Source organism: Nymphalis io, chromosome 8, assembly GCF_905147045.1.
Source record: "Nymphalis io chromosome 8, ilAglIoxx1.1, whole genome shotgun sequence".
Classification (NCBI taxonomy): Eukaryota; Metazoa; Arthropoda; class Insecta; order Lepidoptera; family Nymphalidae; genus Nymphalis; species Nymphalis io.
Genome location: NC_065895.1, coordinates 12,644,857 through 12,666,315, shown reverse-complemented (window position 1 = coordinate 12,666,315; position 21,459 = coordinate 12,644,857). Strand labels below are relative to the sequence as shown.

At 35.1% G+C, this 21,459-nt stretch overlaps 5 protein-coding genes across 7 annotated transcripts; 2 read left to right on the top strand and 3 right to left on the bottom strand.

The window, feature by feature from the left end:
- The first annotated feature begins 143 nt into the window (after positions 1-143).
- On the top strand, positions 144-3,895 carry LOC126770045 (mitochondrial E3 ubiquitin protein ligase 1). Its single transcript, XM_050489184.1, has 6 exons — positions 144-393; positions 739-896; positions 1,236-1,393; positions 1,640-1,910; positions 3,127-3,334; positions 3,612-3,895. The coding sequence occupies exons 1-6, from the start codon at positions 277-279 to the stop codon at positions 3,729-3,731; spliced, it is 1,032 nt and encodes a 343-aa protein (XP_050345141.1). The 5' UTR covers positions 144-276; the 3' UTR covers positions 3,732-3,895.
- Positions 3,896-4,151: 256 nt separating this feature from the next.
- LOC126770021 (cytoplasmic tRNA 2-thiolation protein 1) lies at positions 4,152-6,692 on the bottom strand. Its single transcript, XM_050489141.1, has 4 exons — positions 6,400-6,692; positions 5,787-6,326; positions 5,100-5,304; positions 4,152-4,839 (listed from the first exon to the last, which is right to left on the bottom strand). Exons 1-4 carry the CDS (start codon positions 6,445-6,447, stop codon positions 4,208-4,210), a joined length of 1,425 nt encoding a protein of 474 aa, XP_050345098.1. The 5' UTR covers positions 6,448-6,692; the 3' UTR covers positions 4,152-4,207.
- Positions 6,693-7,053: 361 nt separating this feature from the next.
- Positions 7,054-14,731, top strand: LOC126769961 (protein melted). 2 transcript variants are annotated; one of them, XM_050489003.1, is made up of 13 exons: positions 7,054-7,362; positions 9,160-9,414; positions 9,598-9,802; positions 9,907-10,166; positions 10,294-10,440; positions 10,784-10,941; positions 11,021-11,223; positions 11,359-11,457; positions 11,641-11,735; positions 12,082-12,544; positions 12,612-12,880; positions 12,945-13,217; positions 13,324-14,731. In XM_050489003.1, exons 1-13 carry the CDS (start codon positions 7,258-7,260, stop codon positions 13,570-13,572), a joined length of 2,781 nt encoding a protein of 926 aa, XP_050344960.1. In that variant the 5' UTR covers positions 7,054-7,257; the 3' UTR covers positions 13,573-14,731. The 2 variants fall into 2 exon arrangements, with proteins under 2 accessions (XP_050344960.1, XP_050344959.1); XM_050489002.1 differs by having other exon boundaries at positions 11,021-11,247; positions 11,359-11,448.
- A 2,534-nt stretch (positions 14,732-17,265) lies between these two features.
- LOC126770104 (dual specificity protein phosphatase 19) lies at positions 17,266-17,917 on the bottom strand. Its single transcript, XM_050489266.1, has one exon. It carries the CDS (start codon positions 17,915-17,917, stop codon positions 17,342-17,344), a length of 576 nt encoding a protein of 191 aa, XP_050345223.1. The 3' UTR covers positions 17,266-17,341.
- On the bottom strand, positions 17,901-20,888 carry LOC126770050 (tRNA pseudouridine synthase-like 1). 2 transcript variants are annotated; one of them, XM_050489192.1, is made up of 6 exons: positions 20,736-20,888; positions 20,523-20,651; positions 20,176-20,385; positions 19,422-19,520; positions 18,567-18,807; positions 17,901-18,140 (listed from the first exon to the last, which is right to left on the bottom strand). In XM_050489192.1, exons 2-6 carry the CDS (start codon positions 20,582-20,584, stop codon positions 17,901-17,903), a joined length of 852 nt encoding a protein of 283 aa, XP_050345149.1. In that variant the 5' UTR covers positions 20,585-20,651; positions 20,736-20,888. The 2 variants fall into 2 exon arrangements, with proteins under 2 accessions (XP_050345149.1, XP_050345148.1); XM_050489191.1 differs by having other exon boundaries at positions 20,723-20,878.
- Positions 20,889-21,459: the final 571 nt, after the last annotated feature.

The following is a 21,459-nucleotide window of genomic DNA, read 5'->3' as shown; positions in this document are numbered from 1 at the left end:
GACATGATATTATTATTTAATATTTTTTTAAATCATTGCTTACGTCATACACTTTAATATTATATTTTTATATAATTAAAAATATTTGGCAACACCACTTATAATGAATATCAACATACGATTGACTTTGACATATGATTTATTGTTGTTGTAGGAGGTTATGTGGTCTAATTACGAACTATTAGATAACTTTAGCAAAATAAATAAGATGATATAGAACTGAAAATAATACTCCTCAAAATTTTGGTATATACAGTTTTATACAAATAATTAAAAATGGATTTCTTTTCAGAGATAATAGGTGAAACCGTTATACTTGGCATTGATTCTTTAATATTGGGAGTTTGTGTAAAACAGCTGAGCAAATGCAAATATATATTGAACGCATTACAGGTTGGTATTCATATTTAAACTTTTGTATATATTACACCCGAATGAGGAATTCAAATAAGGGGGAGAGAAAATATAGTAATTGCGAAAAAAGGTTGTTTTTTTTTTAATTATGTTACTTGTAACTATTGTTTATTCAAGCCTGTGTCTATCCATATTACTATGTTTGTCAAAAGGATTGGATCTGTATCTTGATTAAAATTAGTCCATTGATTTACTCTTCTATGTATAACAGTTCTTTTATTTAATAAAATATTATAAATATTCATAAAAACAAAACGTAAATGTATATAACGAGAACAATAAATAAAAACAGATTTAAATTATTGATTATAATTTTATTTTCAGTCAGCCCCAGTGCTTGACATAGATTCAACTTTAAACAAGGAGATTAACAAGTACCCCAGCCATGTGATCCCGTATGTCGTGATACGGGGCCTTGTAAAGCCACTCGGCAATCCTATTACAAGCAACTACCACCAATCTGTCACAGGTGTAATACAAAGGTATGATACTCTATATAAAGAATAGGCAAAGACAAAAACAGTTCAGTACTTTTTTCATTAAAGAATTTCTGAAATTTTAATGTGAAAGAAAACAAGTCCAGGTCCAATTAGTTCAAGAAAAAAATATTTTTGAATTATGGAGCCTGATTTGAGGAAATTATATTCCACCAACCCGCATTGGAGCAGCGTGGTGGAATAAGCTCCAAACCTTCTCCTCAAAAAGAGGAGAGGAGGCCTTTAGCCCAGCAGTGGGACATTCACAGGCTGTTACGGTACGGTTATGGATGTTATAAAACCTACTGTAAAGTAGCCTTGTGTCAAATATTTATATTATTACAGACTAACAATAAAAGAACATGTCATAGCAAGAACATCAGCCGGATTCTGGTCGGATCAGACTCGCACAATTCATGAGGTGTACAACTCAACCCCTTTTGTACTCAGTAGTGGCAAATACAGCATTGAAGTTGTGGATGCTCTTGCTGCAGACCTATTAGGTACACAATGCACATTATTGATATCAAATAGTTTGTAATTAACAAAAAAAAAAACTTGTTATTGTCGAATACAAGATTATATTTTTGAAGATTTGCCTTGACACCCCAATTAAGCAGTTTCTCACATAGAATATATAAACATAATAGATTCTGACCTACATGTAACGCATAGGTTATAATATTTAATCTATCTTATAACAATGTATTATTGTATTTTAATTTAAACTTTTTGTTTCCATCACATAGACTTGGATGTTATATCAGATAAATTTGAGCCAATGTCTCCTGGAGTGATCGACCATGTCTGGGGGTTCTTCTCGGGAGTTCGGCAGCGCGGTCTTCAGACTATGGAGGAAATGCTTCGAGATGGTTCCTACATAACTGTTGTAGGGGAACTGAGTAGGACTAGTTCTGGGTTAAAGATTCAGCCGCCACGAGATGGTCTGCCCCTCTACCTTACCACTGCCACAAAGTCTAGTTTGTTGAAGAGGCTAGCTAGCTCGCGGGATTTCTTGAGGTACATCTAAAAACTTAGCTTTTATACATACTCATCATCAAATTTTTATAAAATTTAAAAATAAGCCAATTAGTTAAGTGCTGTAACCGAAAATTAGCATATAATTGAAAATATACATACGTGTATTTATTAATTAACATCTTGACAGCTGTACTTTGCAATACTGAGTTCGTATCGTGAGCCGGACGTAAATTTAATTGTAGCAGACGAACTCTCACGTAAAGACTCGCACACGTCATGACTTATGCCTCGTTACAGGCTTAGTGACCTCTTAATTGTGCATGTCAATCAATTTTTATTACATATTGACTTCACTTAGAGACTATTGAGTTCATATTCCTGTGTTTCATGTCACCATGTTCGTCACAACCATGTAAGTCAAATTTGCGTTCGCAATTTTAATATCGAGACATTTTATTTGTGTTGTTGTGAAAAGTAGAATATAGGATGTACATTATATGAAAAAGTATAAACGCCAAGTGCAAGTGTTTTATTATTTGGAGTTTTGGTAGGACTTTCCAAGTTCCAATAGGCAGTAAGTATCGTATAGATTAGATGTAGGGGCTGTAGGGCTTGTGTCAACAACCACCTTTTTTTTAACGCTGGAAAAATGCCTTACGCGTTTCCCCCACGTGAACAATGGGGGGGAGGGGTATGTGGGGCTCGCCGGTGTCCAAGGCGCCGAGTGCCCCCGAGCATCGGAATACCCACTAATAAACCAGCGGTACCCTTTCCGTCTTAACGAGGAACGCCACGGGATCGCTTTCGCATGCTACCGTGACGCTCTGACGTGTCAACAACCTAGTCAACTCAAATCAACAACCTCCTACTATAGGCTAGGTACAAGCCACAGACTTGAATAGTTTTAAAATTAAAATAATTTATAACAATCTAAATAATGAGGCGTAAAATATTTTCTTGACTTACATAACCAAATGTATATAATTTTTTATATAAAGCATTTTGAAATAATATTAGTGTAAACAACGTGTAACATATTGACTTTTCAAATAACCATGTTATTATAACCCAGTCCCAAATATAATAGTAAAATCAAATTAAATAAGCAGTCTCTTACAATCATTTTTTAGTCATTTTCAAGATTAATAAAATTTAACGTATAATTACTAACGGCTCGGAAAGAAGATTCTACCTTGAAGAACCAGCAAGAAAATGATTAGTCATTTTTTATACAGTTTATAATTTAAATTTACAGAATTCTCCTAGCCGTATTCGGCACTGTTGCCGCCATAGCGTCCGGTCGCGTCCTCTACAAATACATGAAGAGACGTCGGCGGCGCGAGGCTGAGGAGCAACTGAAGAAGCAGCTGGCGGCCGGCCGGCGCCAGCGCCGCGCGCACACTCGTGACCACGCGCTGCCCGACCTGCAGCTGTGTGTGGTCTGCACCGAGAACCCCAAAGAGGTCAGTCCCGAGGGTCACATGATCACTGCTCCTTAGATTCCGATGGAAACATTAGCCATAGCGCCAGCTTAAGGTTAATTTTTAAAAAAATAAATAAATCAATTGCATGAATTATTATTAGATAGTCTATAATTCTCCTATACGTATTCTACGTTATTCATGAGAGACAATCAAACAGCATGTAATTGAAACTGCAATGCTAATTTTTTTTAGATCGGCAGTGCTATTGAATATGATATAAGACAAAAATTTATGTATGTATGTTTATGTATTCCAGATAATTCTGCTGCCTTGTGGTCATGTGTGCTTATGCGAAGACTGCTCGGAGAATATCAAAGACAAGTGCCCAATTTGCAGAGAGAGGATAGAGTCCCGCGCACCCGCTTTTATAACGTAAACAATAAATTATATTAATTAGGTAATTTATTTAAACATACGGCCTGTTCAGAGATATAACTGTGTAGTGTAAATATTTTATTAAGTATCTTAAATCAATATCAACGTAATTAAAATCAATATCAATATGTCAAAATTTCAGAAACAAGATTTTTCCATTATAAATCAGTACAAGATTTTTTTTTCTAGTCACAGTAAAATTCATTTTTTTTGTTTGTGGTAAAATGTTAATCATATCAGCATTGTTTGGTGTAGAAAATTTTGTTTATTGTATTAAGTATTAGGTAAAATTATTTCATAACAATTTGCACATTCAACTTGTTAATGTTTTTGCTTCATATTAAATTAAACTGCAAGAACTTGTATATCAAAAATGTATATTTGGAATACAGTGTTTGTAAGATTTGGATGAAATAAAAGTTATTTTATATAAATATATCTGTATATTATTTACATAATTATCTTCTATAGTCTATATTAGAAACCTATATGGAGTGAATCTATTTTCCCACAAGCTCCGCCACATGTATCATCTTCATCAACTATTTGTTCATCAGTATTTTGTGTGTCTACTTCAAAATCATCATCGTTTGTTTCATTTATCAGTTTTTTAGGACCTTCATTGTGAACTGATTTCTCTGCTATTACATTTGGACTATCGTCTTGGATCGGTTCAGATAATCCATATTCTTTTAAAAGAACTTTTACTTTTGTATTAGTAATATCATTATCTGTGTTTGGTTTTCCGTCACATTGTCCGTTACAACATGTGCCTGCAGCTTTATTATGTATTTCCTTGTTTGTTTGTGTTTTCTTGCTCTTACATGATGATCGGCAAACTTTACCTTTTGAAATGCAATTATTTTTCTCATATTCCTCATTGATGTCTTTTATAGCTTCATCTAAAGATTTGTTTTGTTTTGCATTATACTCTTCTAACATTCTTTTTGCTTTCGAACTTTTGCCTATACCAAGCTTGGGAAGCCCTTTGTTAAGGCCTTCTAGAAGTACACAAGCCTTGCATACTTCCTGCGAAGACACAAAGTTGCATCTAATGCATACTCTTTGAGAGGGCAGTGAGACCTCTTCTTTAACTGCCATTGTTTCACCTGTAATTAATATGTTATGAATTATATTATGTTTTCCAATTCTTATAAACAGGTGTTTACTAATATTATAAATGTAAAGTTTGTGTATTTGTTATACTTTCACATCTTACCTACTCAACCCATCATCATGAAATTTAGCGTACACATTATCAGCCTCCATGTCAGCCGTCACATGGGCTAGGCCGCTGGCGGAAACTAGTTTTACATTAAACCCAGTACACTAATATGAATGACTCTTATATCTTATATCTATTTAATACCTGAATAAATTATGTCCATAATGCAAGTAGGCCTGATTTTTTCCATATCCTTAAGGAGTGCTCGTGCATGCCCCCTATAGGCGTTTGGAGCAAATACACACTCTGTGGAGAAGTATACTAGTTTCTTATAATGTGCATACATCACTATCTCCTTTTCATATGTGTATTTTAGAGGCTTTACTCTGGGAATTGTTCCTTCACTACCCTAAAAAAATATTTTTTTAAATTTTTTACATCACATATATACTATATATGGTATATATGGTGATAACAATTTTGTTACGCTTTCTACAAGTTTAAGTGTATTGGGTCTTGATCACTGTATAGAATGCATCAAAATTTATTAAATAGATTTGCAAAAATTTGATCCATATAAATAAACATTTAAACACATAAGGCACAAAGAAATTGCAAAACCGTGTATTCCATGCATTTGTTGCAATTAAAAGTCAACAACCGTGTATCCCATGCAGTTGGTGCAATTAAAAGTCAACAACCATGTATTCCATGCAGTTGTTGCAATTAAAAGTCAACAACAGTGTCGACGTGGCATAATAGAGGTGACCTCATCATGGACTAAGTGCCTGAACACCATCCTGAAGGGCTTAGGATCACGACGACATAACACATCTGTGGAGACTGAAAGAAATCACAAAAAAAAAAATTAAACATCATTGACATACTCACAGTGGATATTGCAGTACATCTTTTTAATCTAGCAATATCTCCTCTTAGCACATTCATGAGCACTGTTTCTGCAATATCATCTGCATTGTGTCCTGTTGCTATACATTTTACATTGAGCATAGCAGCTCCTCTATCTAAGGCTTGCCTCCGGAATACTCCACAAAATGTGCAGTTATTTTTTCTTCCTATTTGAGCTACTATTTCATCCATGGTCCAGCCATACAGCTCTTTGTACGACAATATTTTCAGTGCCATTTCATAGTCATCTCTATTCTGTTTGACTGTTTCAAGACTATCATCTCGATAACCAGTTATCCCCTCGTCAATAGATAATAGCATGAGATTGAGGCCATAATTATATCTTTCATTCAGAGTTTTCAAAACGTGAGCTAGAACGGTTGAGTCTTTACCACCTGATGCAGCGACAGCAACAGAATCACCTTTTTTGAAAAGTTCCCCTTTTGTTATTGTGAAGTGTATCTCTGTTTCAAACGCCCAGAAAAAACATTCTTTACATAGAGCATCTCCTGTTTTAGGCCGCTGCAATCGAGATTTAAGAAATTTTATTAAATGAGTAAATATTGTATTAAATATTATTTTAAGGCATAAATACCTTTAACATCGCATTTTTCCCACAACCAGCTCTACACGGTACTGGCATTTTCGTATTGTTTTTTAATGAATGTTAAAAATTAATAATGATATTGAGCACAATTGCGTTGTGTAGCCTTTCAGGTTATCCAATAATTCCAATACCTATAATCCACACGCTTCCTGATTTTTCACTTAATATATTATTGTTATTTAAAACATATGTTTCTGTGTAATAAAACTTGTTTTCATCCCCTATTTATTCTGAAGAGTGTGAACTGTGAACTGGTGCTGTAAGAGATGTTATCACACCTCTATGTGTATGTTATTTAATTGAAAATTGACACTTGGACAGTGACACAAAAAATACAACCTCAGCTAAAAGAAATTAATTATCAACAGTAAAATCAAAATAAAGTATCGTATTTTAGATTTTTATTTAAGTATCATAAATTTTATATTTAAAAATTATTTTTAAAAAACCATTAGTGAAACATTTCTATTTTTAGTTACGTATTTGATCGTTTTTTATAAAATAAAATTAGAAATCCGATTATCCGATTTTTAAGTTCATTGACTGATTGACGTTTAAACAACGACAAGTCGACTGAATTACCTTCTCGATTTCAGAACGAACGAATTAGACCTCTTATAAATCACGAATTAAATTCTTTAATAAGACTATTTAAATTTTACTTAGCTAGAAACTGCAATTTTAAGTGCTTTAAAACAACTATGGAAAAATGAAATAAAATGTTTGATGTTTATTCGTAAAATTATGTAGGTTTATGTAGGATGTCGTGTTAATGTGTACAGTCAGGTGTTTGTTGGTGGTGTATCCTGTATGTTTGTGAATTTATGTGGAAGTTAAGATAGCAGTATGCACGAATTACTGAAACACGTGCTAACAGAGCGGGATTTGACCCGAGCTGGTGATATTTTCGCTATCCCGGATGCCGATATTGTAGACGACTTGAATGAAGTGGTAAGTTACGAAACTTGTTTATCGTGTTAGTTGCAAATCGTAGTGCATAAATTTTATATTTTAAACATACATACATACTTTTAATTAAAATGTCTTTAAGTTAAATTTTCCTTTCATAATGTTCATTATGCTTGAAAGGAAAAAATATCTAATATTTTGATCAAAATATCAACATTTACTTGGCAACTGTCAGCTGAGGAAATATATTACTACTATCAATAAGCTTGATACTGTAATATCAAGATAATCTAATCATAATCTCTTTGTAAGATATAAATGATTTTCATTTTTTTTATTATGACTTTCAATTGAGAGAATGGGCTACCTGTGTAAAAGTATTCATGTCTTCCTGTTTACATTGTTATTTCGTCATTGCTAACCACATAATGTGAGTTACCATAATGTTCCCGATAGCGAGACCCAAAAAAGTGTTCTACTGGCTATTTTATTGTCGTATTGTTTAGTCTTTACTGGTGGTAGGGCTTTGTGCAAGCTCGTCTGGGTAGGTACCACCCACTCATCAGATATTCTACTGCAAAACAGCAATACTTGATATTGTTGTGTTCAGGTTTAGAAGGGTGAGTGAGCCGGTGTAATTACAGCAGAAAGGGACTTAAAATCTTAGGTCCCAAGGTTGGTGGTGCATTGGCTATAAGCGATGGTTGACATTTCTTACAATGCCAATGTCTAAGGGCGTTTGGTGACCACTTACCATCAGGTGGCCCATATGCTCATCCACCTTCCTATTCTATAAAAAAAAAAAAATCTTTGTCGATACTCAACATTTTCCTTTGTATCAATATATCATAAAATATGCAATAGCAATCCATAGTTTGATACAATATGTTAATGATATATTTTTGTAGGAATATGATACAAAGTGTTTGTGCTAAATGTCATATTAAATGTTGTCATATTGTATGGTGCTGTATTGATATTCCGATATATTATATAATAATAATAATAACCTGGGACATTTTTCACGCACAGCCATCTGATTCCAAATTAAGCTTGTACAGAGCTTGTTCTATGGAAACCAGACAACTGTTATACTACATATACTATTTTTCTTTTGTAAATACATACTTATATAGATAATTACACCCAGACTCAGGACAAACAAACATGGTCATGCACACAAATATCTGTTCTGGATGGGAATTGAACCCACAACCTTCAGTGTGAAAGGCAAGCATCCACCAACCGCTCTAATCGGCTCGTCATTATTGCATTGTATTCGGCACCCTTAATTTCTAGTATCAAATATTCTTTCTATACCTTAGAACTATAGCAATATATAATACTAAGAACATTATTATATAACATTAATATATATTGAAGTAACTCAACCAATCACAGCAACAAAACAAAAATCAATAGATTTGGACATATATTTGTGTATTGTGTATCTCATCTTTTGTCTAACATTTTGGTAGTGAGAGATATATGTATAAAATAATAGTATTTGTTAAGAAAGTTTAATGTCTTCAATATGTTGTACTTGTATGATGTACGATAATGTTGTGCTTAGGTGCTAAATACATCTTACAATACCATTAAAAGACAGTCACAACATGGATTTAAGTCAAAGTAAATTGTATGATTATAAAATATGACTAAAATATTTAAATTGAAAGAAAAAAAATCAAAAGTAATTTAAAAATTTAACTTTTATAATTTTTAAAATTTAAACTGTATATAAAAAAATATTTTTTTGAAAAAAATTGCTCCTTAATTAACAATTATGTTGAAATAATAACATGTAACTTTTAAGTGTTTTTTTAAAATTATTTTCAGTTAAAACAAATCACAGACATATCGTCCAGACCAGATTATATCAGAAATGATCGTGACCAAGCTCTTATTGAGATATGTGTGACAAGAGTGACATCATGTATAAAGGAGACGGGTACTCTAGAAAAGTATTGCGGGGCTCTAGTTGCTTTGCTGGAGTCATGTCTCCACCACAACTTAATGCCTGTTGGCCATTTACGTGATGATGACCCACCACATGCCAAGATTGCGTCTGACGTCATTGCTTGTATAGTTCTGGTGAGTTATCAAATAAAAAGTCATCCTACATCATAATAGAGGGAAATTAAATGTATGCATGTGATATTATTCTGCACCTCTTATACATTTGTTACTACAAGTATAGATTATATATCATGAAGTTATATAACGTAAAATTTAATAAATGCGTCAGTTGTAATTTACATAAGCCTACCTTCTCAGGTTTCATTTCCTCTTCAGTCTGACAAGGAAACCAGCGGCAACGCGGAAGTAATGGAACTCTTCCTGCCTGTCGCGGTCCAGTTCCTGCACAAAGGAAATAGAGAAATATCGCGACATATGGCCCGTTATCTCTCTTTAGCTGCAGTACATCATGCAGGACTCTTAAAACCCCATGTTCAGACAATCATGGATTCTATTATGTCGGGTACAATCAATTTATTCTTTACTAGTAATACAATTATATTAATTGTCATATACAAATTTTTTAGTACTGATCAAACGTGACTTTAGTATATTTTTAATTTTCAGGTAATTACCCACTATGTCGAATCCTCACGAACTTGTACGAAGTATGTCCAGAGCCACTTGAAGGTCACGTCACGGCACTGGTATCTCTCTTGCCACATGCCGAGCCCGTAGAGAAGAGTTCACTATTTGCGCTCTTTGAACAGATAGCGGCAAGAAGACCCGAAGCCCTGAAGACCGCGATTCCACAGCTATTGTCATATTTATGCCCAAATACTGCAAGTCAAAACGATCCTGGGTGCATGTGTATAGATCTATTGCAGGTAAAACTACTTCCATATTACAATACCTCCCTAGTTACACTCTCTTGAATACCCTTTTATCGCCAGTTACTATTCTATAATAGAAAATAGTGATTATCTAAAATTGCGTATGATGTTTCCGTTTCAGGTAATAGCTAGTGTGAGTCGCAGTCGTGCGTCGTTGGTGGCGGAGCACACCGCAGCAGTGAGACGAGCGTCCCGCGCGCCGCACGCCTCCCCCCGCGCTACCGCACTCGTCGCCACCATCCTCGCCACCCTCGGGTACACCAGCAGGGTGAGTGCCACTACGTACCCCTTTTTTTTTCGCTGGAATAACACGTTACGCGTTTCCCCCACGGTGGAGGGGGTATGTGGGGCTCGCCGGTGTCCTAGGCGCCCAGTGCGATCCGAAAATCGGAATACCCCTTACAAAAACCAGCGGTACCCTTTCCGTCTTGACGTGGAGCGCCACGGAATCGCTTTCGCATGCCACCATGTCCACTACGTACCCTGCCTAACCCTCGGATATACCGACAGAGTGAATTTCATGATGTCATCCGCACGACCTGCGCGCACATTATTTTATTTATTGATATATTAATATATTATATATAAAAATAATTTATTAATATTTACAGGAACGAGCTCAAGAAGCTTTAAACTTCGTGGTAGAGCGGCTGTCTGGCGCCGAATGGCCGGAACAGGCCGCTCTATTACGAGAAGCAACAGCTCTGTGCAGCGCCTACCCTGCGCTCTTCACTGATCGTCTCCTGGCTGCGCTTCGCGCCAACAACAGGTGAGGAGCGGAGCCGCTGTCGTTGTAAAAGTGCATGCTCATGTTCGACGTACTTCGAATTGATCACTCTTAATTGTAGCAATCGACCTAAGTCAAGCCACGGTGAAGTGAACAGAACGCCAGGCGGCGTGACGATAGTCAAGCTAGGAGGGCCCACGTCGCCGGCGCCCCCCGCTGCGAGCCCCGCGGTCGCGGCGCCGGCGGCCGGCTACACGCGCAGGGCCAAGCTCGGTGACTCGCGCAGCACTGGGCGGCTACACCCGGGGCCCAACTCACACCGAAGTATGACTCGATTGAATATTGCCGGTTAGAAAGTTTCTTCGACTTTATTACTTAAATATTATTAATATCAAATATAATGTAAAAATGGTGTCCTTTTAAATCGTAAAATAAATTTCAATAAAATAATATTTCCAGGCGGATCAGTGGGAGGTCTCCATAAGAGTATGACGCGCCTGTCGTCATCCCAACAGATCAACGCCCAGCAGGCCGCGAATCCTCCGCCGAGTAAGATACGTTAGCTATTACTCCTTATCATTTATGTTTAGAACCAAGTCGCAAGGTATCGAAAAGTATTGAATTTATTTGTATATTTATATCTTCAGGCAATAGCAATACAAAATGATTATTCTTCGGACTGGAACGTCTTGCGACGACTTGATACCATTGACCGTATGAATAGTAGTGACGTGTTCGCAGGTGTGGGCAAGGCGGGCTCGAAGGGCGCGGTCACGGTGGGAGCGCGACCCGCCAGGCATCTACACAACATACATATCGGACCCGCACCGGCCACGGTGACCATTCGCATTTTAATACCTTCATATTAATATTTATTATTTTTAAACACGCCAGAAACAGATTGTACTAATTAAAAACTAATTATACATATAAAATATTTAAACTATTCGACTATTATATACTATATACTAGTCTAAAATAAAAAGATGTTTTGGTTTTGTTAATTCGCATATAGCCATATCGACTTAAAAGTGGCAGTTACTTTGAAATCATAGACAAAAATCAATTCTATTTGTTTATATACATAAAGAAATATTAAGAAAAACTATTATTATAGTAAATCGTATTTAAAAATATTCTTCATTATGACCATTCACGCTAGTTTTAATAATTGATTTTCAGAATACCGGGCCCACGATAATTTCGGGACCTTCCTCTCTCCAAACGCAATCGATATCTGTGAATCCATTGACTTCCGGAAAATCTTCCGACGTCCTCGCTCCGACCTCATCCGTCTCCATTCAGCACTCTAATACGGCGCTAGGACAGGTGTCAGTGATCACCACCTCGCCAAGCATCGGTCCCCTCCCCACTCAGCCTGGCTCGGTCGCGGGCGGGCCGAATCCCGTCCCCGTCGGTCCCGTCACGGTCACCTCGCGACGGGCGAACAACACGAGCGTGACGATGATCAACTCGAGCAACTCCAACTCGACCTCCAACTCCAACCACAGAATTAGCGTGTTCGAGCCGTACCCGATGCGGGACACCGTGCAGCACTTCTGCGAGAAGCACCTGGACAAGATCAAGGCGTACATGGACAACGTGTCGGTGCGCATCCCGCCGCCCGCCAAGTGCACCATCGAAGGTGAGGGGCGGGGCCCCCCGGGCGGCGTGCGACCCGGGAGGCCCCGCTAACGCGAGTGTGTGTGCAGAGCGGCGCTCCAAGAAGCAGGCGCGCCTGTCGTTCGCGTGCGGGCGTCGCGGGCCGCACTGCCTGTACGCGCGCGCCGCCTTCTCCATGCGCACGCGCCTGCCGCGCGTGTGGATCCACCTCATGTTCCTGGCGCTGCAGGCGCGCCACGCCGCCGCGCTGTCGTCGCGCGACCCCACCGTGGCCAGCCTCAAGCACTGCTGGGACATCCTCAAGTGCGAGAACAAGACCTTCCTCACGCTCGTCACGGGCGCCTTCCCCGGTCTCAAGGTGCGACCTCGCCCGGCGCCGTCGGCTCGCCGGCCGCGCCGGGCTCATCGCGATCCGTTTCCAGGAGCAGGAGATGCTGGTCAACGAGCTCCGGGCGGCGGGCTTCTTCGACGTCTTCGAGGTGAACGCGACGCGCACGGACGTGCCGCCGACGCAGGCGCCCTGGGGCTGCTTCCTGTGCAACCATCCTGAGCGCGCAGTGGGCTTTCTGGCGGCCGACGGCCAGCCCGTCATCGAGGGCCAGCTCAAGGAGAAGAAGGGGCGCTGGCGGCTGTTCAGGCGCTGGCGCACGAGGTACTTCACGCTGTCCGGCGCGCATCTCTCGTGCAAGGGAGCCGTGAGTGTTCACATTGACCTTGTTTTGAAATTATTAAACTCATCGTCATCATTTGAAAATCCTTATCTTAATTGAATAACAATCATTTTTATATATTTTATTCTAGAGCGGCGGCGAGAGTATAGACATAAATCAGATTCGTTCGGTTAAAGTGTCACGAGGTGCTCGCAATATTCCCAAAGCTTTTGAGATTTTTACGGGCGATCAAACCCTCATCTTGAAGCCAAAAGACGGGAAAAATGCAGAGGAATGGGCTCAATGCTTAAGCATAGCAGTTGCACACTCGCAGGCGAGAGACGCACCGGCGAAGGCCAACAGCCTGCCAGCACGAGGTCTCACGTTGAAGAGTTTCTGACAACTGCTGCTACCCTAAATTATTAGGTCTTTGGAGCACTCAAAATCTACAGACCTTTTAACTCACTCCACTATCGATTGTCTTCACACAGGTAAACTAATAACTGACTAACTCATTTACAATAGTTTTAATAAATATCATTGTTCGTTTTCGTAAGATGTTTCCTGTTCGAACGTTTTTACCATATTTTAATTTAATTAAATATTTAGGTGTATACATTTTTTGAAATTTTGTTATATGTTCGATCAAGCCATATATAACTGGTTGAACAGGAATTTTGTAAATGTAATTTTTATACAGACCCATGTTGTCGCTATATTTTCAAAAAGTTATATATATTTAATTTTACTAAAATATAATGTACTCTAAGAAAACGTACTTAATAATTTTGGCGCTGACTGACACTAAAGACTTTTTATGCATTTCATATAAGCTAATATTTGTTTATAAGTAAGTTAGTGCAAGAGAAATTAGTAAAAAAATGTTGCAAGTTATATTAAAGCTTCAAATCCTTCGTTCGTAGTTGTTGGTCCTTTGCCTATTTGCTGTACTTATTAAATTTATTGCCAGTATGTGCCTTGAATACTTTGTGATATATATTTATATCCCGTTAAGTTGTTGCTTAAATTATAAATATTTTCTGCTACCTAAGTATTTTTGAATAAATAAAGCGTTTTATAAAGCAGCAACACAAAAGTGACAGATATTATAAGCTTCCAAGACATTCATAAGTTTTTTTTAAAATGATACAAGTAATTTTAAATAATTTAAAAGACAAAATAAAAAGCGATGGTACCATTTTGTAATATATAAGATATAATGATAGGACAGAGAAGTACAAGAAGTTTTTTAATGTTTTTAGATTATGTTTTTTTTATATTGTTGGGAAGTCAATTTTTATTGTCAATTAAAGTCAATTGAAAGTGTTGTTAATTGTGTAATGATTTTTTTTATCTGTATATAAGTGGATTATAAACGATTATATTGACAATTGAGATGTTAGAAGGTCGAAGACTGAGTGCTGGTCATAGTTGTACTTAATGAAGTAATTACAATATTGATTTAAATATATACATTATTATGAATACCATAAAGTTTAAAATAAATAATGTTTTTATAGTTCAATTCAATAGAATTAGTAGAAAGAAAATATATCCAAACATTTCTCATCAATACATGAAAAATTGGATAGTTTATAAATAATTAAACAATGAAGTGTTTTATAAATGTATTTATATTATTTTATGTACATTTCATATCTCTGTAGTCAATCCATTGAGTATTATCATCATCATACATATGGAATTTTTTTAAATATATTTAAAATGTTTACAAAATAAGGGTAAATGACTTAAGCTTTAACAGAATGTTAAATTTATCAAATATTGCGTTTGTTGTTTTTTACTACTAATACAAACTGAATTTATAATGAATTTAATAATAATCAATGAAATATAATTATATTTGTATAAATTCCCAACTTTGCTTGCGTTATCAAGAATCTAATGATTATTGCGGCTGCACAATTTCGAAACCCAGCAAAAGCCAATTCCTTCTTTGTTTGAAAAACCTATTATTTTCTACAAATGCTCATCTGTTATACAGTATTGGAGTGATTTAAATATTTTTCAACAGTAATCAGTGTACTATTGATATATAGAATAGTAAGTATACCCTATTTCAATCGGAGTAAGAATAAAGGTAAACAAACCGTAGATTATAAAATTGCATGCGATTTTCTAATTGTTCTGTTGTATTAAGCACTATAAACAGTTCTTGATTAATTAATCTTTATTTTTATATAACACTATTACACTGAACTAGTTATAACCACATTAATTTAACTTACGGAATTCCGATTATAACTTCGCGGACATTGAAAACGCCATTTTTTCGCGAATCCATAGTGAATATCATAGATTATTCAAGATCTCGATCAATGATATCGCGTCAATTAATATCGATGTCAAAGTTGTTTATTTGGATTTATTCCTCTTGTGGTTGGAATAGGCTATAGATAAAAACAAGTCATAAGGAGCTACATTACAAGAAGACTACCAAGGTACATTGTAATTGACTCAAAAATTGAGCAGTCATATGAGGATGTTTGTTTTTATTATTCTGTAGGCAAAATATTTGCTCAGTTATTACAATTTATCATTGAAGTAATTTTAAAGTTTGTTTTGATGTTTTTTTTTATATATTTTAATTATTGATATTTTGACTAATTATAATTGCCAAAACAATTTGTTTAAGTATGTCGCTGAAAATATGAATTATTAATTTAGTCGAAACAGATGAGTTGTGATTCGAAATTAACATTCCGGTTGTTAAGAAATTATCATTGTCTTAAATTATATATGGTTGTTATATTTTTGTCACGTATTTGAATAAGACGATGTATTCGTATCTTTAAGGTTGGCAGATAAATGTCTTCAACTGTTAAAATAAAAATTTTAATTCTAAGAGTTATAGTTCAAATCTATGCTTGCAATGTAGCGATTAGAATCAACGAGTGGAGCGCATCATCGTAGATTCCGCTATCTATACGGAATCAGTTAATATCTCATTGTCACTAAATATTTAAATTCCATAACTTTTCAAAATTAGAATCTTATAAAAATTACATTTTTTTGGTTGGTTTTATAGTTGTTATATGTTAAATACAAATATTGCGTCCAATAGTTATTGATTAATATATTTAATTGAGTTTTAAAAACGAAAAAAAAATATATCGGCGTGCAAATCCTGCAGGGTCATAATTATTGCTATCAAGATTTTTAGATTTTATTATTCCCCAATTTGGTGCAGCCACTAAATTAAAATTAAGATAAATATCAATATTAAACAATTATTTCATACTTTTTTAATCAGTTTAAATAATGATTACTTTACTATTTTATCTGCATTCGCAGTTCAATTTAGCAAATGTAAGAAGATAGTATAATAAATGACAAATAGATTTAAGTTTATATAAGATTCACTGGATGTGCCAAGCTATACAAAATATATACATAAAACTCTTTAATAAAGCGGTCATCTGCTTACAAATATCTCAAATTAATTATCACCTGAGTTATTTTTATATAATAACGATTAGGACAAAATACTGATTAAAAATCCCTAAAGATCCTCAAAAAAATGGTTATAGTTGTTTTTCTATATATATAAATATCACTATTGAATTATAGACCCCAATCAATAAATCCCACCGCAGTGTAATACGTGTTATTTGAAAGTAGATGTTCGCTTTTATGCCTACTTGAACTAAGCACACATTTTAACATAGTAACTATATAAATATTAAAAAAGTACTTGTGATGTTGGTGCTACTTTACAACCCTGTACCTTAGAGCGCTTCCTGGTGTTCGTCGCATAGATGTAAGACGTTATTGCAGTTGCTACGTTACACGACTGATGATCGTACTTAATGCCTTATTTATTAGTGAATAAACTTCTGTTTTGAATGTAGTTTTTTTTTTATTTTATTTTACAACCTGTCATTGAAAAGAATTGAGAAAAATACAACCTTTTTAATTTTTTGTATAATAATTTTTATTCGATAATCTTAGTATATATCATTGAAATACAAATTTAACGTAATAAATCTTATTGTATTTTTTTCGACAGAGCTTAGTACGAGTTAGTTTTTTATCAGGTTTACAAGAAAACACATATTGAGAAATATATTTATAATAAAAAATTACATTATATGTAACATAATATAACATAAAATAAACATGTTATAAATTTTTAATCGAAAGAATGACTATGGTATTATTTGGCCTGGTGTCATTGACAATAGTTGTTTTTTAAATCCAGCGTTTGGCTGTATCGCTGGTCTCTTCCCCTTTACTAAATTGTAAGCCATCTCATAATCAAAAAAATTATATTGCATTAAGTAAGCAATGGCAACCATCGAAGTTCTAGATACACCAGCGTTACAATGTATTAACGCATTTTGCTTACTCTCAACAGCATTTCTTAAAAATGGCAAACAATCAACTAGAGAGGACCTAACGTCTGTTTCTGGAAGATCCAAAATATGAACAAACTTATGGTTTATAAAAGAAATATCTACATCTATCCCTAGACTTAGGACATGCTTAATATTATATTTGTCTAATACACATTTCACTGCACAATCCTGTGAACCTATGTATAGATAGTCTACAATGAGTACTGGCACATCGTCTGGTTTAGTATCAACTACGAATCCAGGTGACTTAGATTCCACCAATGTTCCAGAACCTCCGAGATACTTAACACCATCAGCGCGCGTAACTACCGTTTCCGTTCCTCTTAATCGTTCTTTTTGCTTCTTTAGTTCATTCAAGAAACTCATTGTCATTCGCTTTTTCCGATTCAAGTGTAATTTTTCTATTTGGATCGTAGAGCAAGTCTTCAGGGTTATATTCGACGTTGCACAGGTACAGACCGTCGGGAGGGCAGCACTGTATGAAACTGTGCCAGGAATGCTTGGACGGTACCTGTAGCATCACCTTGACATCCTCGGGTTTCAATTTGCCCGTCCCGACTGATATGAGAGTGCCAATCATACGTCGTATCTGAAAATAAAATGGAATAATGACGAACTGCTGATCGATTTCGGCTAAGACAGCCAATCTCAAGGGAGAATAACCAACTGCGGCGGACAACTGAGTGCACAAACACGAGTGCACTTCCACTGGGACTGGAAAGAGTTTAGGCGCAAGACCGACGGTTTTACGTGCTTTCCGAGGCAAAGGCGTGTCAACACCATCAAAATCCAGACGGTTCTGCTACTGAGACTCTCTTGACTAAACCCAATAACTTTTTATTGGCCCGCCCTGGTGTTTGAAAACAGTATTAGGCTGAGACTCGATAGTCTGATGAAGACTTAAGTTGCAGATTCAAATAGAGTAAGCAACACTGAGTTTTTCAAGTTTACATTTTTTTAATATTAATTTATAGATACATTTACATTTATAATTATTAAGAATATATTAATTTACCTGGTTATGTACAAATGATCGTCCTTTTATTGTTATATCCCAGTAATCAAAACAATTATTACTTTGACTTGTGTATGTGGTGACACAAGGCTGACCTGGCCTTACATCTATTGAGTTAATTGTACGTCGGTTGTGCTTATTCTGATTCAATTTATCAAATTTCTTGAAAGTTGTGAAGTCGTGATAGCCTACTAGATAATTAGCACCTTTCTTGAACTTTTCTATATCAAATTGTTTTAATCTGCAAGGAAGTTGTCAGATATAATCATTTACTCCATATGTATTATACGGCAATAACTTCACTGTGGTTTAAAAGAAAATGTCATAAACTCATAAGTAATGCCCATAAATGAGGGAAATTGACAGGTCAGATAGACCCTTAAATTTAGGATAAACAAAAATATAAAGATTGAGGTTTTCAAACATCTGTGTTTTGTATTGAAATTCCTTTACATTGTTCTAGCATATGGCTAGAGCCTGGAATACCATCTACTAAATTTTATTGGGTATCACAAAATTCTCAGTAACTACTGGAAGCATTTTTACTTAGGATGAAGAAGAAGGAAGGAAGAAGACCCATTTTGTGCACATTTTTTACAGTACAGTACAGTGCTTTGAAATCTAAAAGGGCAATCGCCCACTATGGACAACAGTTAGTCAGAAAGACATAATTATTATAAAGGTTCAGGTTTATACCGCAGCTGAATTCTATGAAATGACATTGCACATGACTGATAATATTTATAATCACTTTGTTTAATGATGAAAGAACTTATAAGTAGGCTCCATAATTATCAGACTTGATTATTTTAAAGCTTATAATTAATAATTAGTATTACTTTATGACTTTTTTACCTGATAAAGTCACACCTTTTCCATTCTTCTATTGGAGTCAATGATGGTATAGTATAATTATTTTCATCAATCTGAACCTCCGGTTTTAGTATTGCTAATCTGAAAATATTAAATCACATATATTTAAGAAATTTCATAATAATATAAATAATATCCTGAGACATTATTTACACACGGCCATCTGATTCCAAACTAAGCAGAGCTTGTAGTATGGAAACCAGACAACTGATATACCACACATACTACTTTTCTTTTGTAAATACATACAAACAGTTCATGCACACAAATGTCTGTTCTGGATGGAAATCGAACCCACAAGCTGGTGTGAATGGCAAGTTTCTACCAACGACACCAACTGGCACGTCAAATTCATATAAGTAAAATGCAATAACAAGCTTATGCAGTTTTTCAAAGAGTTTGCTAGCAGGTAATAGTTTGAACCAATTAGCTGTTTATGTATTAAGCATATATCTCATAAAATGCAACAATAATTTCTGTCATGATAGTGTGGTATAATATTATTTAAAAGCCCGTAAATGGTCCAGGGCTGGGTTAAAGCTGCCTCTCCAATAAAGGGTAAGAACCTTATTTAATCTGTCATCATCAAGATGAAGAATTCAAGCATATCTGTGTATACATTTTTGTCTCTATTCTACATTAGATAATCTCAGTTCATTAATATATATGTACTAGTATATAGTTCTCCGTCTTATTAACATTATGTTCAAATAGAAGATGTATTTTATTAACTTACCTGTACAAATATGTCCTTGAGGTAGCTATAAACCTGGCATTAAAATCATCATTAACTCGTAGGCAGTTTTTAACGTAAATACTTATTCGATTCCTGAAGAAAAAGCTATTCATCTCATGGATGATGAATTGTGTATCATATATTTGGTTTCCACGTCTTTCCAAGTCAAAGTGTGCACTAGAATTTAATGCATGCACTCCACCGTCTGTGCTATAAGAATTAAAATACCTATAACTGGAAGTCTAGGACAGTATAAATAACTATATTATATATACTGTTTTAAAAATATTCGATTTAAGTTTTATTACGGTTCACGTTGTTTTTATTGTTTAAATAAAAACACTTACCGACTCGATAGACATATATTAGGATAATTTAAAGGCTTAAATTTCAGTAAAGATATTTCCATTAATCCTTGGACGCTCTCAGTATCAGGATAGTTACGACCACTTTTAAGCCATATTTTTTCTGAAGACCTGTCGCGTTATTTTTATATTAAATTAGAGGAAATTTTAAGCTATGATAGAACATTTGAACAGACACTAACCTAAATTTAGTACCTATATAAGAGAAGAATGTTAAATATCTAGCTTTCATTATTTATATCAACAAATTTCAATATAGTTATAATTTATGTCTTGTTACTAAACAGTCATAATCCATATAAATTCATATTTGTCTCACAGAACAGCTGATTACGATGTTTTTTTTTTTAATTTAGTTATTTCAAGAAAACAGGACAAGTTATTGTGCTAAGCCATTCAGCCAATTATGTCCTATATTGGTATATAGATCTGTACTTAAAATAGTTTTAGATTTGATATTAAGCAACATTTTAATGAATGAAAATTTTCTCTGCAATTCGTATTGTGTTATCAACACAGATTGATTCATTCACCTTTCGTTAGAAATGCGTTAAAAATGGATGTATGGTCTCTTTAGCTATATAACGTTTGTGGGGTAGAAACAACATAGAACTATTAAATAAAATATAAAACTTATAAATACTTAAATAATAAGTATAATCTTTATTAAATAGGAATATGGAACGTTGACTAACAAGGACTCGAAATGCTGGATTTTTAGACTAAATTATAATTATCGTACATTTATATGTATTTCTTGTTAGAAATGGCTAATAGATGATGTAGAACGGAATGCTTCTTGTTAGAAATGGCTAATAGATGATGTAGAACGGAATGTTATGATCAAATGCTTTGTCGTAATCAATTTATTTATTCTTTTATTTAATTCTTATTCTTATCACACAGAATACAAATAATA

Bases quoted from the DNA above. Each gene is read 5' to 3' on its own strand.
- LOC126769961 (XM_050489002.1), top strand. From the start codon at position 7,258: ATGCACGAATTACTGAAACACGTGCTAACAGAGCGGGATTTGACCCGA. The intron at 7,363-9,159 runs GTAAGTTACGAA...AATTATTTTCAG, and splicing joins TAGACGACTTGAATGAAGTG to TTAAAACAAATCACAGACAT. The intron at 11,248-11,358 runs GTTAGAAAGTTT...TAATATTTCCAG, and splicing joins GACTCGATTGAATATTGCCG to GCGGATCAGTGGGAGGTCTC.
- LOC126770021 (XM_050489141.1), bottom strand. From the start codon at position 6,447: ATGCCAGTACCGTGTAGAGCTGGTTGTGGGAAAAATGCGATGTTAAAG. The intron at 6,327-6,399 runs GTATTTATGCCT...TCTCGATTGCAG, and splicing joins GGAAAAATGCGATGTTAAAG to CGGCCTAAAACAGGAGATGC. The intron at 5,305-5,786 runs GTGAGTATGTCA...ATATTTTTTTAG, and splicing joins GATGTACTGCAATATCCACT to GGTAGTGAAGGAACAATTCC.
- LOC126770050 (XM_050489191.1), bottom strand. From the start codon at position 20,772: ATGAAAGCTAGATATTTAACATTCTTCTCTTATATAGGTACTAAATTT. The intron at 20,652-20,722 runs GTTAGTGTCTGT...ATAACGCGACAG, and splicing joins TATATAGGTACTAAATTTAG to GTCTTCAGAAAAAATATGGC. The intron at 20,386-20,522 runs GTAAGTGTTTTT...TAATTCTTATAG, and splicing joins AATATATGTCTATCGAGTCG to CACAGACGGTGGAGTGCATG.
- LOC126770104 (XM_050489266.1), bottom strand. From the start codon at position 17,917: ATGAGTTTCTTGAATGAACTAAAGAAGCAAAAAGAACGATTAAGAGGA.
- LOC126770045 (XM_050489184.1), top strand. From the start codon at position 277: ATGGATTTCTTTTCAGAGATAATAGGTGAAACCGTTATACTTGGCATT. The intron at 394-738 runs GTTGGTATTCAT...TTTTATTTTCAG, and splicing joins ATATATTGAACGCATTACAG to TCAGCCCCAGTGCTTGACAT. The intron at 1,394-1,639 runs GTACACAATGCA...TCCATCACATAG, and splicing joins TCTTGCTGCAGACCTATTAG to ACTTGGATGTTATATCAGAT.